We start from the raw sequence: 22,752 nt of genomic DNA on the forward strand, positions 1-22,752 counted from the left end.
TTTTTTCACTCTATTTCTTTCTCTCTTTTGTTTTCTCTTTTCCCCTTCCCTCCCTTCCTTCCTCTCTCCCTCCTTCCTTCACTCTTAACTTCCTTCCTTTTTAATTTAAAATCTGATATACCTTGGTTGTTAGTTCCTGGTACATGAATCTGTGAGTGTGCTTCACTGTGGTCTATTAATATATATTATCCTCCAAAGCTGAAGATTCCTCGAGCAGTTCCTATTTTCAAAATGGATGAACCATCGTCAAGTACCACTCTAGTCCAGTATGACAGTGACTCAAAGAAAAACTATGACTCCCAGCCAAACGTCAATATGCGGTATGTTCCAAGGGAAGATTGCCCTGACTGGTGGCAAGTAAGAAAACTGAAAAGGTAAACCTCAGCTCTTAGTCTGGTTGCCCAGCAGGTAGAACAAACATTACACCACTGCCTTGGACCTCAGTCTCAAAGGACGACACAGGCCTTAGCTGAGATAGGGTTGTCCTGTTACAAAATGTTCACTGTTGGAGCCAGAAGCAGTGGCCCCACTGGGACTGAGCAGCACAATGTTTCCATTTAGTCTATACAATCTAATGATCTAAGTAATACTTGAGCATTTTATTCCATCTTCTTTCTTTCCCCTTCCCTCCTAATAATCCCACATTCCAGAACTCAGAATATTTAAATTATGTCCTTTATATGAAGAGTTTAGAGTGGGCTGACTTGTAAAGTGCTTTGGCATCACTGGCCAAATGACAGGTAGAATTTCAAGCTTGCCTCCTGAGGATGTGATTAGTCTCCTCATGTGTTGTTTTTTTTTTAATAAATCTTTATTGTTCAGATTATTACAGTTGTTCCTCTTTTTCCCCCCATAGCTCCCCTCCACCCGGTTCCCACCCCACCCCATGCCCTTACCCCCCATTGTCCTCGTCCATAGGTGTAAGATTTTTGTCCAATCTCTTCCCGTACCCCCCATACCCCCTTCCCCCTGAGAATTGTCAGTCCACTCCTTTTCTATGCCCCTGATTCTACTATATTCACTAGTTTATTCTGTTCTTCAGATTTTTTATTCACTTGATTTTTAGATTCACTTGTTGATAAATATGTATTTGTTGTCACTTTGTTGTTCATAATTTTTATCTTTACCTTTTTCTTCCTCTTCTTAGAGAATACCCTTCGGCATTTCATAAATACTAGTTTGGTGGTAATGAACCCCTTTAGTTTATTCTTGTCTGTGAAACTCTTTATCTGACCATCAATTCTGAATGATAACTTTGCTGGGTAGAGTAATCTTGGTTGTAGGTTCTTGCTATTCATCACTTTGTATATTTCTTGCCACTCCCTTCTGGCCTGCATAGTTTCTGTTGAGAAATCAGCTGACAGTAGTATGGGTACTCCCTTGTAGGTAACTAACTGTTTTTCTCTTGCTGCTTTTAAGATTCTCTCTTTGTCTTTTGCCCTTGGCATTTTAATTATGATGTGTCTTGGTGTGGTCCTCTTTGGATTCATCTTGTTTAGGGTTCTCTGTGCTTCCTGGACTTCTAAGTCTATTTCTTTCACCAGGTAGGGGAAGTTTTCTGTCATTATTTCTTCAAATAGGTTTTCAATATCTTGCTCTCTCTCTTCTTCTGGCACCCCCATAATTCGGATGTTGGTACACTTGAAGTTGTCCCAGAGGCTCCTTACACTAACTTCATACTTTTGGATTATTCTTTCTTTTTGCTTTTCTGATTGGGTATTTTTTGCTTCTTCGTATTTCAAATCTTTAACTTGATTTTTGGGATTCTCTAGTCCAGTGGTCGGCAAACTCATTAGTCAACAGAGCCAAATATCAACAGTACATGATTGATATTTCTTTTGAGAGCCAAATTTTTTTAACTTAAACTTCTTCTAATGCCACTTCTTCAAAATAGACTCGCCCAGGCCATTGTATTTTGTGGAAGAGCCACACTCAAGGGGCCAAAGAGCCGCATGTGGCTCACGAGCTGCAGTTTGCCAACCACAGCTCTAGTCTGCTGTTGGATCTCTGTATATTATTCTTTATTTCAGTCAGTGTATGCTTAATTTCTGATTGGTCCTTTTTCATATCCTGGAGGGTCTCACTAAATTTCTTGGAGGTTTCTAGAAGATTCTTGAGTAACCTTATAACCATGGTTTTGAGCTCTATATCCAGATTTTGCTTTCATCCATTTCTTTCATTTGTGACTTGTTTCTTTGTCTCCGCATTTTGGCTGCTTCCCTGTGTTTGTTTCTATGTACTGGGTAGCTGCTAAGTCTCCTCAAGTTGATAGAGTGGCCTTGTGTGGTTGGTGTCCTATAGAGCCCAGTGTCTCAGCCTCCCCAGTCACCTGAGGTGGATGCTCTTGGTGCACCCCTTTGTGGGCTGTTTGCATAGTCTTGTTGTAGTTAACCCTTGATTGCTGTTGGTATCACTGGGGGGAATTGACCTCCAGGCCAATTGTCTGAGATGACCAGCTGTGTCTACACTGGAAGATCTGTTGCGCAGGATCCACCCTTATGGGGCAGGACTTGCTTCAGTGGGGCTTTGGTGCTCACTGAGTCTGCCCCTTGAGTGTGTCTCTTATGGATGTGAGGAGTGGTAATCTGGTATGGTCTCACTCTGACCACTGGGTACACTGGCTCTTGGATCTCCAAGGAGGTGCAAGGTCAGCCACTGTCTGGGGCCACACAGCAGGAGCTACAGAGACATCTGCAGATTCCTCCTCTTTGTATGGGGTTTGGAAGAGCCCAGATGAGGCCCAGCTGTGAAGCAAGGCAGGCTGGTGCTGCTGCCAGGTAGTGGGCCTTCTTTTGGAATCTCTGGGACTCTCTGACCCAGCTGGTTTGTTTTAGGCAAAAGAAAAGACCATTCATATCCAAAAGCCTTGGGTGTGGCTGTAAATTGGGTGGAGTGGGGTCTCTGGGAATCACCAATGTGGAGCAAACAGCAATGGCTGCCCTGAACCAGAGAAGTCCTTGGTTCTCCGAGTCCCATGCCCCCGTGCAGGAACAATGATACCTGCGAGCACCTCTAAGAGTAAGCCGTCTTCGCGTTGCTGTCCCGATGCCAGACAGTCCAGTTTCTCCCCAAATGTGTCTGGGTCCCCCAGAGTCTCACCTGGAACTGGAGTTCAGAGCAACCGGGAGCTTGTATCTCCCTCCCAGTTTATAGAGCAGCACATCCAGGTGCAGCACTTTCTGCACCTCCACACCTCTTAATGGTCTCAATGAGCTTTCTTCACCTCTCTAGTTGTGGAATTTCCACTTAGCCAGCTTTCCCGTGGTTCTGGGTTGTAGTTGCTCTGCCGTTTAGTTGTGGTTTTGATGTGGTTGTGAGAGGCAGCAAGTATAGGTGATTACCTATGCCACCATCTTGGTTTCTCTCAGTCTCCGCATGTTTTTAAGCCAAAAGAGGCTACCTAAAGCCAAAATTGAAACTACCTTGAAGACAGTACCTAAACTGTGTATATCACTGGGTTTTAGTACCAAGTCAGCCCCACACTTGATGCTCACTAAATATGAAATTGAATTGTAAGATGACAATAGAGAAAGGCTCAATTGACTACCCTTCCTTATGTGCTTCCTTATACTCCTTCCCCATCATGCTATTCACTGTCTGACATCCTGTCACCCAGTTATTAGCATCCCTCCAGGGTACTGATGTTTGTATTTCTCCACAAAGCATGCAGAGAATCTCTCTGACTCACCATGTATCTCTTTTGTTTTCTCCTTTGTCCTTTTATTGTTTTATTACTTCCATCTTCACCATTTTTACCTAAAGAAAATGCCTCACTGTACCAATGTACAGCCAGAGGGGCTCTATGGAACTTGAAAGGACATAAATGTATTCTTGCTATTGTCTTCAGTATAACAAGTCATGGTACCTTTCATTCCAAAGTAGAGACAGAATCCAAGTGTATTGATCTATGGCTGGTGTCTGAGGACAGGAGTTACATTTATTTGCCTAAAGCCTAGTGTTCTTGGAAGGAGACAATAAGCCCAGATTCAAGGAGGATGAATGTCTTGTAAACTTTGTGCCATGTCCCTTCCCCGCCAGAGGCCCAAGTGATTCATCGAGGGAGGTGTGCAGTGAAACTGACTGACCAGTATTCAAATAAGAAGTCAGCACTATTGATTCACATGGGGTTGCTGCAGAGCTACCAACTCATAGATTGCCAGATCCTAGCTTTGTTTAAAATGTTGATATTTTGTTCATCATAGATTTTTGCACTAATTTTTATTTTAAAAATATTTTACTAAAACACTATTTATCTTGGTTACTGAGTTTTTTGACACCACCCTTAGCTTTTGCACCCAAGATATAGTCCCAACCCTAGGTTTTACCCTAGAACTTCAGGAAACTAGCTGTCTGAACAAAGGATTGATTAATTATTCCTAGCATGAATAGCATTACACCCCCTATGAATGAATTATAATAATTACTAAACGCTCTTCATGGAGCTTGAATTGTAAAAATACAGTCATGATTCTCAACTCATATAAGTACATCTGACTTTCTGTCATTCATACTATCTTAGCCTGAGCTGCTTTTTACCTTTATTTTTTCTGAGTAGTAAAATAATCCATGCTCTAATTAAAGCACTCAAACATTGTAGACTCTTCAATGTATATTCCCCTAAAATGTTTTTGATGCATGTTACCATATATATAGAATTAAAAAATTAGGTTCTTACCATGAAGTTTTCTTTGCCACTTGCTCTATTTACCTAACATCTTAGACATTTTTCCCATTTGCATATATGAAGATATACTTAATTTTTAATTAAAAAATGTAATTGTGGTACAACATTAACAAATTTTACCATTTTAGTCATTATTAAGTGTACAGTACATTAGTGTTGCTGTGCAACCTACCTCACTATTTTGAATGTCTATATAGCAATCCATTATATGGACAAACTTTTTAATTAAAAAATTTTAGTGGAAAATTTTAACTATATTTTTAGCATTTTTAAATATGGATTTTCTTCTGAAGAGATGGAGTGAAAAAGCTATGCTAGTGAGCAAGGATGTTTGGGAAGGTGGAGAGGGAGGCACTCCTGGAAATGGAGCCAGAGAAGCATTTCCTTGTTAAGAAAACTTGTCAGTTATGAAGTGTGATTTTTGAATAAGAGCCTGGGATATGGAGGCAAACAGGAAATAGGTATTACATTCCAAGTAAAACAGACTTTGAACTTGGAGAAGTCCTCATGTTCTGCTCAACACCCAAAATGAAAGAGAAAAGGATGGATGACAGAGGATGATAAAAATGTTGCTGATCCATCTGTGTCCACATGGAGTTAAAAGTTCAGTATTTTCAAGACTTTTAATTCCAATCACAATAGCAAAGAAAAAAAATAACCTATTTTAAACATGGAGGTGATATAATGCTTGCATATATATATAAGAAAAGCAGGGCAAAACCAGTAAAGATAATTTATTAATCCAAATTTTCTATTGTTTGGGGCTATTATGAGCCATTATTAACAATTTGCTTTTGTCTATGAATACTGTCAAACTACTGCTTTTTATTGGAGACCCTGCAAGGACAGAAATGTGAAAATGACTCATTAGCTTAAATTTCCAAAGCAAGTGAAACACATGGGTTGCAATGTTTAATAAAGTTAAAACATATCTAACAAAATTACTTTTGTCATTTAACATTTAGAAATAAATATAAATTTATGAAATGTATCTTTTTTTATAGCAGTGAAGATTTTGCACGCAGCAACCAAAGAGAAAAAAATGTGAATCACAGCACCTCAAAGATTTCATGGTATGTCAAATTTAGATAGTCCTTTACACTGGGGATTTGCTTTCATTTGCAAGAAAACTAACCAAATTTGCAATAATTTTGCAACTAGACTTTACATTTCAAGTAAACCCCCCCAAATCTATGTAGTTTGCTTCTCTGAACCCTTAAATTGGTCTGAATTGATAACTTGTGGGTTACCATTACCCTCACTCTGATTTTTCACTTCCATCATTGGTGATGCACACTGATGTTAACATGAACACTAATATACCTGGCTCAGGCATCTCTAGCAGGAAGAAAAATAACCTAGAGTTGAATAACTCTTCTCTAAGAATAGTTCTATATACAACCTGACATTTTTTTAACTTTATACTACAGCTGTCCCTGAAGGCATCTTCATCTATATCATGAGCCCATTTTTCTGAAAGGCTCAATGAAATCCACATTCCTGGGGACTTCTTGTATCAAACAGCCATTTTCTCATTAAACTGAGCATGAACTCAGTTTTTGAGTCACTCTCTCTTCACTTTGCTGATACCTTCCCAAGTGCAAAAAGGGAAACCTAATAGTCTACATTTCATTTACATGGATGAAAGGCAGGGTGGGATTTGATATTGTACTGCTAGATACTCAGATTATTTCTTGGTGTTTTTTAAAATTCATTTTGATTCCTCTCTTTGTAAGGGGATTCAATGAGTCAAGTTCATCTGAAGAAGAGGAAAACCTGGATGACTATGAGTGAGTTTTGAAATTTCTGTGTGTACCTCTAAAACTAGACAGAGATGTTTCTATTGTATTTCAGAGATCACCTAGAAGGAGGCCAAAGGTTCTTAAATGCCAGCCCACTTAAAATTAAAGATCTGCAGGCCCTACCCAGAATCATAATTGGGGGGTGGAGATTCAGGAATCTATATTCTGAAAAGTTCCCCAGGTGATTCTCTGGAGCAGCCAGGTTTGGAAATCCCTGATCTAGGCCAATGTCTCAATTTACAGGTTAGAAAGCTAGATGACAAATTATGCAATTAAACATTACTAGCTGTCAAATATTGAATTCTTTCCTATTGCAGCTGGTTTGCAGGTAACATCTCCAGGTCACAAGCCGAACAGTTACTGAGACAAAAGGTAAATAATCTGGTCTTTAAAATAGCACCTAAGAATGTCTTTCTATTGTTGGGTAATGCACTTCTTATAGAAACCTTAGTGCTAATTAGGCGTCACATCATCATAGTGTTGGTTTACCAGCCTATAGGTTACCATGCCCTTCACATATAGCCACTTCCCCTGTTCCCATTATATATTTCTGTGTAATAAACCACTTCAAAATGTAATGGCTTGAAACAACAACATTTATGATTTCTCACAATTCTGTAAGTGATTCAGCTGGGTCAGCAGTTTTTATGCAGGTTTGGTATAGAGTCTCTCATGTGGATGCAGTCACTGGGGGGTTGGGGTTAGCTGAGGCAATCAACCTGGATGCTATAGTTCTTCTCCATGTGGCTAAATTGGGCTTCCTTACAGCATGGTAAACTCAAGGCAATGGTTGAAGAGGATGAGCCCTACAGTTCAGTGCAAGCACTATCAAGTCTCTGTTTTTTTTCATGTTTGCTAATGTCCCATTGGCCAAAACAAGTCACATGGCCCAGCCAAGAGTCAATGTGGGAGGGGACTTCACTAACTTGGTATTTTGACACATTCTTAGTTTCTTATCTATTCTTTCTGAATGTGAATTTGTTTAGAATTAACACAAGTCCTTAAGAAAGACAAGTTGCATATAGAACTAAAAGATTTGTTCTACACCTTTGGTTTTCTAAAACTTTCAAGAGTATGATATGATGACATGTGCGTTTAAATTTTATTTCTGAAAGATTAAGCTGACATAAATACAAAACAGAGAAAATTATCAGGGAGTATTCAAAGTTAACTGGTAAGAAAGAGTTGAAGCACACAGGGTAGATCTGGAAAGAAACTGAGAAAATAAAGAAGCTACACTGTGGGTCCCCTTCTGCACCAACTGTTGAATATCTGTGTCATCAACGAGATTTAAAGTGAATCTATGAGAAGGATCTCTTACATTTGCAACAGCATGGATGGACCTGGAGAGTATCATGCTAAGCGAAATAAGCCAGTCAGAGAAAGATAAGTAACACATGATCTCACTTATATGTGGAATCTAATGAACAAAATAAACTGATGAACAAAATAAAGTGATGAACAAAATAGATCCAGGGACATAGAACCATGGGACAGACTGGTGAATTTCAGAGGGAAGGTGGGGGTGGGGAAGTGGGGGTGGAGAGAGATTAACCAGGGAATTTATATGTAGATATGCATAGCCCATGGACACAGACAATAGGGTAGTGAAGGTTTGGGAGGGGTGGGTGTGGGGAGGAGAGGGTCAATGGGGGGAAAACAAACAAAGGGGACATCTGTAATACTTTCAACAATAAAGAAAATATTTTTTTAAAAAAGAAAGATACAAAATAAAAAATAAAGTGAATCTAAAAGATCTAGTTTCCTACTGCCTACCAGAAAAAAAAATCATTTTCAAGGACAACAAAAATGTTTTCTGTTTCTTTTTATTTTCCTTCCTTTTCAGGGAAAAGAAGGAGCATTTATGGTTAGAAATTCCAGTCAGGTGGGAATGTACACAGTGTCTTTATTTAGTAAGGCTGTGAAGTAAGTATGGCATGGATTTGCTTTTTTTTTTATTTTCTTGTGTATTCTTTGAATATGCTGGGCATTTAGTCATCATATTTAAACTGGAATTTTAGATCAAAGTATTTATGTTGAATGAGACTATTTGTAGTGGCCTTTCTCCCCGCTACTTCCAAGAGGCTGTTCTCAGGGATCCTTTTCTGCCTATCCCAGGTGGCAGCAAAGTGCCCAGTGCACAGCACGCGTCAGTAAATATTTGTTAAAAGAATCCTGGGTTACTCCTCTCGATTCAGTCCCAAGCCTAGAAATAGAAAAATAGCATTGGAGCCTCTACATTGTTGGTCCTGGTTACAAGCTGGACTGAGAAACCTACTCCAACGTCTGAAGTTAGTAAGTTTTTACAGTGGGTGCAGAGTTAGCAAAAGGTTGAATCAGTGTAGCTGTGTTCCCCAGATAGTTTCTTTCTAGGATGCTGGCCTCTCCATGTGGTTATGAGTTCTGATTTGAAGCCACTCCTCAGGTTCCAAATCCTGACTCTACCATTTATAAAGCTTTCTGGCATTGAGCAAGTTTCTTAAATTCTGTGCCTCAACTTCCTTATCTGAAAATGAAACATAATAATGCTTACTATGTTCCATGAATAAAATAATTTTGTGTATCAGATCAGAACAGTGCCTGGCATATAGTAAACACTCAATAAACTAATAACAATTACTATTATTGTTGTTGGGAAAAAGTAATTCTACCTGCTCCATCACCTCCATCCCAACACCTAGGCATAAAAGACCTCCACAGTCATCTCATGCAAATCATCCTTACCAACATCAGGATACCAATTCAGTTTCACAAGCCACTTTCCCATTGGTTGTTAGCTCTTTTTCCTTCTAATCATATTGTGAAGCAAATAGGAAAGCTGTTTTCATTTGCACCATTTTGCAGATGAGAGGACTGAGGTTCAAAGAGAGCTTATGAAGGCCCATCCACAAGATTAATAAATGTCAACTTGAAGCTGTGCCTTTAACAGCCCAAAGTTCATGTTCCTTCAACCACACTTGTTTCTACACTGAAACTCCCAATGTTCTGAAATAATAACATGGACAAAACTTGATTAGAAGCATTTGAACAAAATTTTTTTTCTGTGTGCACAATCCTCTTTTAAAGGTTGGATTGAATGACCCTCTGCCTTGGTGCCTTCTCCATGGTGTATATATGTATTTTTGCAATAATTAAGTGATAAAAAGTTCTTTTATTTTTAGAGGCTTTTTACAGAATTTCTATCTCCAATTTGAGAGAATAGGATGTATTTTAAGCAGTCATCTGAAATTTTCCAATGCCAGAATTTCCCAATGCATCTCATGTACTAGGTTGCACATCTGGATGCTGGCTGAAGCCAACTCAGTAAGAACTGGTAGAAGACCTGGTTCACTGAATATCAAAAGCTCTGTGGCCCTCTGGTCCTGCAGTTTTAGCCAAACCTGATATCAGAAGTCTTTCTAGTCAAGTTTCTTGACACCAGATTTATTTTTGAAGGTGACCAGGTAGAAAAAATCAGCAAATGGATAAGGAATCAAATTAAAATAATCCAAGTCAATGAATACAGAAGCCTTCTTTTACTAAACACCATCAATGGGCTTGAATGAGTTTCATACTGACACTAAGAGCTGTTTAGCCATTTGCAACAATAAAGTACCCTTTCTCCCTTTTATAATTGCAGTTTTAACTAGGCTGGCATTGCAACAAATACAATTTATTAGCAGTGTCTTATGTGTCAGCCATAATGCAGATTGGTATGTATATAATCTCCCCAATCTTTATAACAAACAGATAAGGTAGCCAGCAAGCAGTAGAACTGGACTCAAAGTCCAGTTCTTAACCACTCTGCAATCCTCTCAAATCTAAGACAGACATATTATTCCTGGTTAGCCTAAATCAGTTAGCCTAATTTACCACTGTCTTCTAAAAGTAGAGCAAAAGAAAAATGTTTTATGTACAAATGGTACAAGTTTACATGAGGAATTAAAGGACACCCCCACCCACTCCATCCTGTCCGTTCCACTCCCCCAGAGAGCCTCCTACCCATACTCCAGGAAAGAATACCCACAGCCTAATCACCATTGCCTCCCACATTTTAATTTTCATTATTACCATTAAAAAGAATTACTGTTTAGAATAATGATCCTGAAGAATTGCAGGGCTTTCAATCATCAAAAGAAGATTCCAGCTTTATACTTACTAAGGGAGGAACAGTCTAGAAAGTTGGAATTTTATTGTACATGGATTCTGTATGTGCACAAAGGATATGTTGAGTTCAGAGAAGAGCCCTCTTTCATAATTAGTAATTAATACCTCCAGAAAAATGCCAGATATCAAGACTGGGAAACCCTCTCTGATTTCCCTCTCCAAAATTTGAAAATACACCTAATATAATTAACCATCATGCAATGAAGCTTCAATTGTTTATTTAAAATGTTCTAACAGTCTTTCTTTCTTACTAGTGATAAGAAAGGAACCGTCAAACATTACCATGTGCATACAAATGCTGAGAACAAATTGTACCTGGCAGAAAACTACTGTTTTGATTCCATTCCAAAGCTTATTCACTATCATCAACACAATTCAGCAGGTAATTTATTTCAGTTTTTCTTTTATGGGTCCTTGTTGATAAATATCAGTTTTCTTGGATGCTACTGCTCCTCCTAATATTCTCAATTACATAGGGAACCATGAAAGTAAGAAAAAAAATGTTCTCAAGCTCTATGCCTGCTGTGATTTTTAACCCATATTTCCTGGAATATAGCATTATATACTCTATAATGCCAGAAAATTTAAGTTGAGTGAGCTGAATGACTTAAACATAGAGATTATCTTTATAAAAATATTTGCAGTTTTTTTTCTGCCTATAGAAGTTGATTGCAAAATTCAAACATTATAGATGTGTCCATGTAGGTTATCTCTCCAATGATACACAAGTTGGTATCTGTTCTGAAATAATTTTTTCTATGCTGGTACTAATACTTATTGTTCATTATTTGTATATATTTATATGCATAAATACATTATATTTTTACTGAGATGAGATCATTCTACACATGCCACTTTCCAGCTGCTTTCTTTATTCAACATGTCTTGGAGGTCTTTGCATACAGATACGTATAGCTTACTTTGGTCTACTTAACAGCTATAGAGAAATCTGTTATAGAATTACTTCATAAGATATTCACCTAACCCTATATTGATTAACAGTTGGATCATATGCACTATTTACCATTACAATTAATATTTCAGTGCAGTCCTGCCAACATAGCTCAGTGCAACTATATGAGTGTTTCTGTAGCCAAATTCCCTAGAAAGGTCATCTGTATATATAAAAGGCTAAGTGACATGACTATCTCACTGGCTGGTAGGTATGACACACACTGACCACCAGGGGGCAGACGCTCAATGCAGGAGCTGCTGAGCTGCGGCGACTTGGCAGCAGGGGTTCTCGGGTGATGCAACTGGAACCAGAGAGGAGGGAGCCCGATTCTGGGGTGCATCACCTGAGAACTGCCCTCTTGCAATCCGGGACCCCTCAGGGGATGTCAGAGAGCTGGTTTTGGCCTGATCCCCGCAGGCCAGGCTGAGGGACCCCGCCTGATGGAGGGACCACACTCACTCTGCAGATGCCCTTCGAGCCTCAGCACCACCCCAGTGTGCCTGTCCTGGAAGGGACTGTGGGAGGTTGACTCCAGGGCATGTCTGGCCCATCTCACCCAGTCCTCCCACCTTCTAATTAATTTCCTTTCAATGTGCACAAATCCGTGCACCAGGGCACTAGTTTCTAAGATAATGGTTAAGAATGTTTAAAATTTAAAGATTGTCAAATGCTTTTCAGAAATGTACACTCCCACCAACAGCAACATCCTTCATCTTCACCAACACATCTTCACCAAATTTTGCCTGATTGACTGGCAAAACTGTATATAGAAATCCTTCCTAATGGAAGTGTTAACTAACCTAATTGTGGTAAACATTTCACAATACATACATGTACCAAATCATCACATTATACACCTTACAGTTATATATGTTATATGTAAGTAATATCTCAATAAATGTAGAAAAAAATAAGTTAAAAAAAAAGAAATTCCCTCTAAATGTCTTTCCAAGACTAGTGCCACTTAGAGGCAGTGCTTGGATGAATTTCCAACAGTGAGTAATAATAAGCTGTGGGCTCAGAGTCAAATCGTGCAACTTTACCTAACCTGATTACATGCACATTAAGTGAATTAGCCTCACTCCTCGCTTTAATTTTGGTTCCTACTTGAATTTTTCTTTTGTTCCAATTTCATCAATTGTTTATTTTAACCTGTAGTGCCTCAAACGGACCCTTGGCAAGGGATTATATAGACATCTCCAAGTGTGATGATTCCTCTCCAGAGCATGCACAAGCAACCCCACAGGGTATAAGAAAAATAAACAGTAAAATGTTTATTTAGATTGGTTTTTAAAATCTCATTCTCTTAACTTTACTATTTGTGAGGACACTTTATGATTCACATAATGTATCAATACAGCAGCAATTGTGTATATGCATATTTTGGAGGAGTGCACTAATATTTTTTTACAATTAAAGGTGTAAGATTTAAAACATTTGAGGACCACTCATATAAAAAGGAAATAAATATAGAAAAAGGGAGGAGAGAAAAAGAAGACCTGTGACAGTTTCTAGGACTTGGAAAACCTCCCACAATTAAAGCAACAAACATATATTTTTGAATGAGTTCTCTCAAGCCACTATAAATACTGATTATTTTAACCCAGCTTTATCATAACTTGATGTAAACAACTAAAATGACTTGACAGTTTAATTTTTTAAAAGTCAAGTGGTTTACTTTTTATTTAGTACCCCTCTTCACTTTGAATTTTTTTTACCAAATGTGTGTGCTTTGTTTATACATATTTAAATATAGGACTATAAAAAGATAGCAACATGTAAATGGGAATTTTTTTTAATGAAAAACTCTATCAAGCCACTCACTTTGATGGGATTTTCAAGATGACATAAAGTGGTTTTATTCTTTTAATTTTTGCTTTACATTGAGCTAATTAGTCAAGTCAAGCAAACTGATACAACTACAGGATGACTATGATCAGAAGGGATTCATTCTCTGCATATCACCATCCTGAACTCTGCTTTTTCAGCTGCTCTGGAGAGAGTAAAAGCTGAGGTGTGATGTGATGTGATGTGATGTGATGTGATGTGATGTGATGTGATGTGATGTGATGTGATGTGATAATATTATGCTGATTCTTTTGCAGGCATGATCACACGACTCCGCCACCCTGTGTCGACCAAGGCCAACAAGGTCCCCACCTCCGTGTCTTTGGGAAGTGGTATGGACATACATTTGGGCTCTTACACTTCATTTCCTACCTTTTTTTTTATTAAAATATACATATAGCCCTAGATGGTTTTGCTCAGTGGATAGAGCAAAACTGAAGGGTCCTAGGTTTGATTCCAGTCAAGGACACATGCCTGGGCTGTGGGCTCGGTCCAACATGCAGGAGGCAGCCAATCAATAATTCCCTCTCATTAATGTTTTTGATGTTTCTATCTCTCTCTTCCTCTCCATTCCTCTCTAAAATCAACAAAAATATTATATATCTATATTTATATCTATATCTATGTCTATCTATCATCTATCTATCTATCTATCTATCTATCACTGAAAAAAAATAGGGAAGACAGGAAGGCTGTCCTTGTCAGATTGTGCCAGGGAGGGCTTCAGCTCTAATATATTTGTTCATTTTCTAAAAACAAATAAACAAATAACTTTTCTGTCCTCCCAACCTAACTCTGTAATCTCTCCAGCATTTGACAAAAAGACTGTCAAAATTTTTCTCTTATTAGATCCATCATCAGCTTCTAGAACCCCATTACCTGTTAGTTCTTCTTCTAGGATTTTGCGCCTGGAAGAAAGGGAGCCAGTTTTCACCCTTGTGTATTTAGGATAATGACATCCACCCAGGTCACATATTTAAGAAAATATGATATTTTACCAAGCTAAGAGCACCAGCACATTTTGACACTGAGTCTTTCCATGATGCCTCTGGTGGGCAAAGTGGTTTTACTGTAAGCTTTCTTTTCAATGATTATAGCTGCTTTAAGAAATATATTGTCCTATTGGTATTACCATGTGGCCTTAATAGGTCATAAGACCACATTACTAAGGGTTTTTTAAGTGGTCAACTAAAAATTCTTGCTGTTCTTCATATTGCCAATACGAAACTGTTCCTGGGGAAGAAATTACTTGGGAAGTTGTTAGCCCCAAAGCCTTATATTCTCATCCTAAAGAGCGCCTGTCTTGCCTTATTAGGAATCTGGGAACTGAAAAGAGAAGAGATTACCCTGTTGAAAGAGCTGGGAAGTGGACAGTTTGGAGTGGTCCATTTGGGCAAATGGAAGGGGCAGTATGATGTCGCCATTAAGATGATCAAGGAGGGCTCCATGTCAGAAGATGAATTCTTCCAGGAGGCTCAGACCATGATGTAAGTTTCTTCTGAGGAAAGGCAGTTTAGCCCTCACCATGAGAGGACATTCATGCTAACAGGCCTGACTCTAATATTTGCAAGGCCTGGAGCAAGTGGCCACATACCATAGATATAAATGCTTAGAAGTTAAAAATCAAGCTAACACACTTAAATAAAATAGGCTGTGCTCCTCTTTTGACAAGTATACCTTCATGACAGCCTGAAAGGCCATATTCAAATTTAGAATTCTGAAGACTCTTTAGAGGAACCAACCTCTGGTCCATGGCCCCCACAAACTCCCCCTCCCCTTTCTCCTCCCAATCCCTGCTCTGTCCTGCACTATATTCAGTACTTGTGTTCAAACATAGCATTCATATATCCAAGATCCCTCTGTGTATCCCACAAACAACTATTGGCTAATTATCTTGGTTAGGTGGCTCACTCCTGGGGGGCAGATCCTAAAAGAGTCTGCACAGGTCCTAGAAGAGGCCTCAGGACTATGTGGACAGGGGATTATAGTCCTGGTACACCAATTGTGATGGAAAAAGGGATGTATGGTTTCTGAGTGAGCATGTCTCCTTGGCCCTCTGGCCTCCTTGCCCTGTGGAGAGGTACATGGTGGAATGCAGAACACAGTGGGTCCCTGTAAAGCACATGCGTGAGGGCAGGAGCCTCTAGTGGCTAGGACTAAGACAATACTGAAAACAAATGCCCTATAGGCAATATCCTTTTGCTTTCTGGTACCTTCAATACAGTCTGATAAATCCCTTTCTTACCCTATTCTTTCCTCACTGATAATGAACAAATCCTTCCCAATGGGCTTCAACTCCAAGCACTACATATGTATGTATGTGTATGTGTTCTCTTTCTCTCTGTTTTAATTCAGTCTCTCTCTCTCTCTCTCTCTCTCTCTCTCTCTCTCTCTCTCTCTCTCTCTCCTATGCAAGTACAAAGAATTAATTTAATGATTCTACCTCTTCTTGTCAATATGATGAATCAGACCTTGAAGCGTATCTAACCATAAAGCTTTGTCTGAGACTTTCCTGAATATAAACCTTTGCTAGGGCTGGCTACATGGGCATGTAGCCCACCCTTAGAAGGGCTCCACACTTTGTTTAAGGCAGTTCTGTCACCATCTGAAGTTCTTAATAATCTATCTATATAAAAGCCCAGCCCAGCGACCATTACAGCGGAACGACCAGAACAACCAGAGAGACTGGTCGCTATGATGTGCACTGACCACCAAGGGGCAGATGCTCAATGCAGGAGCTGCCCCCTGGTGGTCAGTGCGCTCCCACAGAAGCTGGGCTTACGGCTGGCAAGTGCAGGCGGGCTGTTAGGAGCGAGCAAGCGGGAGGTAAGGAGCGAGGGGTCCCGGATTGTGAGAGGTATGTCCAACTGCCGATTTAAGCCCAATCAGGCCTAAACTGGCAGTCAGACATCCCCCGAGGGATCCCGGATTGTGAGAGGGTGCAGGCTGGGCTGAGGGACACCCCCCACCCCATGCATGAATTTCATGCATCAGGCCTCTAGTTCTTAAATAAGCACCCCTGCATTTTCATTTTGCTCCAGTTCCTGCAAATTATATAGCTCATTCTGCTTTTGGCAATTGGACTGTCATAAAACTGGGGAGGGAGCCCTGATGTCTTCTTCCTTTGGTAGGACAGAAAAATCTCACAGAAACTCCCTTAGGCTCATGATGTAACCCCTCCACCCCCATGTCCTGGTATAACTTTAAAACATACTTTTTGCTATTAGAAGGCTGGTAATCAAGCAGAATCATAAAAAGTCATTAACAAATCACCTAGTTATAAAAAAGAGGTCAAACTGTACCGTAAGGGTAAATGTTAAATCCCACATGTAATGATCAACTGAGGCTTATCAGGTGGGGGATACCAGTTGACATGGTGTTCCCACCATGTGCCCTCTGGTTAGTGACAGAATTTGCTCAAGTAAGAGCTTTTATTGGGTAACGGACCTTTGTCCTGCCACAAGCCTTCCCTCTGAAGAGAGAATTGATGAGTACCAGGTCTCTACAGTTGCTGAAAGATGCATAACTGGGCTCATCACCCTGAGTAATATGATAAGGCATGTGCCTATAGTTAAATCAAGAAGAAAGAAATTAACTAAATATTTAATAATTCCTCAATTATTAAAACATTTAAAAGTTGACACATTAAGTTTAGGTTAACTTTGCACATCTGAAGATTGAAGAATCATCCTGTAAATTGATAAGAATAGATTACATAAGGACAAGTTGATGAACATCATAACAGATGAGTGTCCATCCATCATAACCTACTAGAAGTGCTATGTCATGTTTTTACTATTTTCTAAATTTATTATTGAAAAAATAATGTAACAATGTAATGAGTTTTTTTTAAAAGAAAAATTATGCCTAGTCTTATTTCCCTAACATAGTGCCTATTTTCATTTTATCTATGCCATTAATATTTTGATACAATTTTTTTAGAACAAAATATTTAGACATGAAAGTTAGATGCTTTAAAATGGAAGTGTGTGATTTTAAGGTGTAGGTTCATCCAAATCAGTCATGGAAGTCCTCGAGATGCCACTAGACTAAACAGGATTTCCATTGCTTCCCTGCTTCTCTGAATGAAAGTTGAGCACAGTATCCATAACCACTAAATTGCTGCTGGGGTTATCAATGTCCAATGTAAGACAGCATTTTTTCCTTCGAAGACTAATAAGATCCAAAATAAGATTCAAAACTTTTTCTTCTTTCCCTGTTCAAGTAGAAGGGGGGAATTCAACAAACAAATATTTGAGAGTGATACTTTTTCAGGACATCTGGAAAGTGGAGTGTGGAAATTCAATATTTAACTTTGAAAATCTGTTGTTTCCAGGAAACTCAACCATCCCAAGCTGGTGAAATTCTATGGAGTGTGCTCAAAGAGATACCCTATATACATAGTGACTGAATATATAACCAATGGCTGCCTGCTTAATTATCTGAAGAGTCATGGAAAAGGACTTGAAACCTACCAGCTCTTAGAAATGTGCTATGATGTTTGTGAAGGCATGGCCTTCTTGGAGAGCCACCAGTTCATACATCGGGACTTGGTAAGCAAAGCCATTGGAAACTCAAAGAAAGGAAAGAAAGCAATCCACAGTTCCCACCTCCAGCAGTGGGGCCATTGGGAGGAACGGCAAGGAGGCCACCTTAGCTATTACTTTGCTCACATGTGACTTGCTTAAGCACATGACACTTTCATAATTTTAAAAAAATCACAATTTCAAACTAAAATATTTGAAGTTCAGAAAGAATGGAGAGAGTAAAAGAAGCCATCAAGATCTTTGTAGTTGTGTGTCGTTTGAAGGAAAAGGGATGGAAAGGAAAGTCTTTGGTCAATTTAGTGTTTCTAGGAACCATTAAACCCAAATTGACCCTTACTCTAAGAAGGGCTTAGTGCTAAAGCAGTCATTTAATACAATAACTGAAAATATAAAAACAAACAAAAAGCAGAGAGAAATGAAATTTGTGTATGTGTTTGAGTCAGAAGGGGAGGGAAAGTGTTCTGCTTGGTATGCACTGGTATTTATCTTTAGAGATTTTCTTGTGTTGAACAGAAAACATGCCATGCACACTAGGCAAGTACATTTTGAGTCTCTGGTACAGCATTTATATCTTAAAAGTGCATGTTGCTGCATGGTATCCTTGAAGAAGCCTCTCGAACTGATTTTCCCTTCTCGTTGAGGAGCTCAGGTTCTGTGTTTAATGTGTAATACCTTTTGTGTTTGACAAGGATGGATGCATGGGTGAAAATACTTATGAGAGCACGTTTTTATTTTGTAAAATCAAAAATTGCAAAGGGAAAAAAGACAACTCCCCAACATTTGGGGTTTTGCTAGGAAATCTTAGATTTTCCGGGGAATTTTGCCAAAGAGAAGAAAGATGACAGAAGATTCATGGTCACCTTTACTACTTGATGATTTTGTGTTGTTGGGTTTTTTTCTCCAAAGGCTGCTCGGAACTGCTTGGTGGACAGTGATCTCTCTGTGAAAGTATCTGACTTTGGAATGACGAGGTAAGCCAGTTCCAAAGGGGCAACCAATGAAAGGGGGATTTCCATTCTCAACTCAATGCCATCATAATTAAAGGCTCTGTGGGGATACAGAATGTGTGCTGAATTGGGGGCTTAGAAACCTGGATTCCCTTCCCCATACTACCTTTGCCTACCTATGAAACACATTTCCTCACCTGTAAGGTGAAGTTGCACTTTAGAAATTATACAAAGTCCCTTTTAGTTCTTTCAACATCCTGATAAATATTTTCTAAACTTATAAATAAATTCCACACAAGATCCTAAATATTTAAATATAACATGTAACAGTCAGATGATTTGGATAAATAATATGTGGATGGATGGATAGATGATAGAGATAGATAGATAGATAGATAGATAGATAGATAGATAGATAGATAGATGATAGATAGATGATAGATAGATAGATAGATAGATAGATAGATAGATAGATAGATAGATAGAATCATCAAGGCTCCTTTAGCCCTGTCTGGGGGTTTTCTTAATATACTGTATATCTAAATGGGTAGAGCATTAGCACCTGGAAAATTTTGTTGTCATGTCATTAAATTATCTTTATCATGAAGTAAGGCATGAAAGTAGACTCCGAGATTCTCTTGATGGGTGTTCTATCACCACTTCATCATTTGGAGAATCATTTTTATTCTGATAGCACTTTAAAAGTCTTCCATTCCCTAATTCTGAATTCTCATACTACTTAAGCCTTAAAGCCAATTTTCATGATTTTATATAGGAAATGAAAACATACATGCTAGCCTGGTCATTGAACAAACATTTATCAAGTTCCTACTAGACTCCTTGGACTTATGGGGCATACTGATATGAATGGGATAGTCCCTGCCCTCAAAATGCCAACAGTTGGTCTAAAGGGCAAGTAGATGTTATTGACATTGAGACAAAATACAGCTGTGAAATTGTGCTGACTCAACATAAACTCACATAATGCTGAGGAGGAATAATGCAGTTTCAAACAGATCTGACAAGTTTACCAAGGCCAGCTCTGTATTTAGCAAACATAGCCCTAAAACATCATAGGAAGATCTGTCTCTAAGTTTTCTCCAAAATTCTGTATTAGGAAGTGCTCCTCTTCTGGGACCCCTCAGTATTGCAAGATACCCTTTAGCTGAGCTACCTGCCATCACTCCAAACATGATACACTGAGTCTCCTGCATTGACATTCCATATATCTACAGTATTTTCTGGCGTATAAGACGACTTTTTAACCCAGGAAAATCTTCTATACGCCCAGTCGTCTTATACGGCGGAAAATACGGTACCTCTCTCAAATGCAAAAGAAAAAGCTGCTCTTTGCTCCTGAGGGCAGAAAGAAGCTCCCAGAACAGGGCTGATTCCCACCTTGTTCTTAAAGTAGGAATATTGGCTGTTGTGCCAATATACAAGGAATATACTTCAAGTCCTTTGTTTCTTAGAAAAAGGGGAACACAAGTCTTACTTTGAATAAGGGATCCTGGGGACCATGCACCAGGCCCTTTCTGTCACAAAGCTATGTGTCACATCATTCAGATGCCTGTGACTTAACTTGGTCCTAATGATTTGAAGAAAGGGTTAAACAACACAAAATTACCAGTTGGGGGATGCCAATGTAATTTCTGGGTGTCTTGTGGTATCTGCGAAGCTGAAGAGGCCCAGGGAGAAAAGTACGGAAGGTGCTATATATAATCCTACTAGAGGCCCAGTGCATGATTGAATCATGCACGTGTAGGGTCCCCTACACGCTTTTGCTTTTGATCACGGGGAGCTGGGTGCCTGTCTGCTGGTGCACCAGGCCTTTCAGAAGCCTCCAGCGCGGCGGAGGCTTCTGAAAGGCCTGGTGTCTGAGCGGACAGGCATCCAGCTGCCACGCTTTTGCTTTTGATCGCGGGGAGCTGGGTGCCTGAGCGGACAGGCACCGAGCTCCCACGCTTTTGATGGTCCGTGGCCGCTGAGGTGGGCTACCCTGCTGTTGAGAGGCGCAGGGGGCGGGACTCCCACCCCCTGCGCCTCTCAACGGCCGCTGAGGGGGGCTGCCGCGGACACCTGGCTACCCTGCCGTTGAGAGGCGCAGCTGGGTGTCCACGCAGGCCCCCGTAGTGGCCGCGGATCTGGCCTCGATCTGGCCGTTGAGAGTCGCAGGGGGCGGGAGTCCCACCCCCCTCAGTGGCAGCGGATCCGTGCCTCTCAATGGCCGGATAGGCCACCCCGAGTCCCGCCCCCCAGCCTCCCACCGCCCAATCGTGGGCGTAGCGGAGTGATGGTAATTTACATTTTACTCTATTATTAGATAGGATGAAGTTGTTATTCATTATTACTATTATTTGCATAGAATGACTTGCCAAACCAGCTGTTTCTGATGTTTTAAATTATGGTAAATATCTCTAACATATTTTGTTGTGTATAGTTTTCCTATAAATAATATCTAAAATTTCAGTTTTCATAATTTTTATTTTCTTATTGTCCTATTTATGAGTCATTATTTATTTGTTTTTGTGGGCAAATATATTGGGTTCCCTTATATTAATTATATAAATAGTATGTGCTTACTGTGAGAACTATAACAATGGTGTATAAAGTCAAAAGTAGAATTTGACCCTTTACCTCGTTCTCAGCACTAGTAGTAATTATTGCTAACACATTTCGTGGATGTCCTTCCATACCTGATTCCTAGTTATACCCAATCATGTACACAAATAAGTACATTTACTGTTTGTTTCTATAAAGGTGGAATCACATTATATGTACTTGCTTTTACATATAACCATATACCCACGGCCTCTTTTTCTTATGGTAAATATAGAGTTATCTTATTTTTTAATAGCTGCATATTATTCTATTGTATTAATGTACCATATTATATTAATTCACTCCTCAACATGTGGACATTAAGATTGTTTTCATTATCATTATTATAAGCCACAGTATAGTGAATATCCTTGAACATATATTTTTATGGTCTTAATAACTCCATAGGATATTTTTGTTCATCATTGTTTATAACAGCAAAATATTAGAAGCATTTACATGGTTAAACAAATTATGTAAATTCTTAAGAGGGCATTCAGCCATTAAACATGACGATGCAGAAGAAAATGTAACCATATGGACAAAATGTTCTTGATATGCTGTTAAAGGAAAAATAAAAGTAAATTTCAACATGACAGAAACCCAATTTTTTTCATGTTATATATAGAAAAAAAGATTGGAAACTGTAAGCAAAAATGTATCTTGAGTGGTAGAATTACAGGTTATCTTTGGGGTGGGATTCTGAGTGACTTTATGTTTACATTTTTGTGTTTTTCTATATTTACCAAACATTTTGCATTCATATTTTGGTGTTTTCAAAGTTAGGTATCATTTTTTAAAACTTAAAAGTCATAAGCAGGCTCTAGCTAAGTATACACATTGAAAGGAAGCAAAAGATCCAGAACATGAAGGCATCCGGCTGACTGGCTGCCTGTACTACCTACCACCAGGCAATGGCAGCCAGCAGAGGTCTTCCCTTTCTGCACAGCCAAGCAGCTTAAGGTCTGTATTGCTGTCCTCCCCCTCCCACACAGGTATGTTCTTGATGACCAGTATGTCAGCTCAGTAGGAACCAAGTTTCCCGTCAAGTGGTCAGCCCCAGAAGTGTTTCACTACTTCAAATACAGCAGCAAGTCAGACGTATGGGCATTCGGTAAGAATGTGGCCACACAGGCCTCAGCCCCATTTCACAAGCCAGCTTCCACAACAGGAAACCACAAGGGTAACAACATCCATTTTTAGCAAAAACCCTGAGCACTTA

The 22,752-nt window shown here is 39.3% G+C and overlaps 1 protein-coding gene across 1 annotated transcript in view; it reads left to right on the forward strand.

Moving 5' to 3' along the window:
• Positions 1-22,752, forward strand: part of BMX (BMX non-receptor tyrosine kinase) — a 46,531-nt gene that overhangs the window by 18,627 nt on the left and 5,152 nt on the right. The window contains exons 7-17 of the mRNA XM_079765818.1: positions 199-320; positions 5,689-5,757; positions 6,421-6,474; positions 6,804-6,858; positions 8,333-8,412; positions 10,887-11,014; positions 13,693-13,767; positions 14,751-14,922; positions 17,772-17,988; positions 18,889-18,953; positions 22,526-22,644. Coding sequence (XP_079621944.1) covers positions 199-320; positions 5,689-5,757; positions 6,421-6,474; positions 6,804-6,858; positions 8,333-8,412; positions 10,887-11,014; positions 13,693-13,767; positions 14,751-14,922; positions 17,772-17,988; positions 18,889-18,953; positions 22,526-22,644 — 1,156 coding nt within the window. The remainder of the gene's footprint in view (positions 1-198; positions 321-5,688; positions 5,758-6,420; positions 6,475-6,803; positions 6,859-8,332; positions 8,413-10,886; positions 11,015-13,692; positions 13,768-14,750; positions 14,923-17,771; positions 17,989-18,888; positions 18,954-22,525; positions 22,645-22,752) is intronic.

This window comes from Cnephaeus nilssonii (assembly GCF_951640355.1).
Source record: "Cnephaeus nilssonii genome assembly, chromosome: X".
In the NCBI taxonomy this organism is placed as follows: Eukaryota; Metazoa; Chordata; class Mammalia; order Chiroptera; family Vespertilionidae; genus Cnephaeus; species Cnephaeus nilssonii.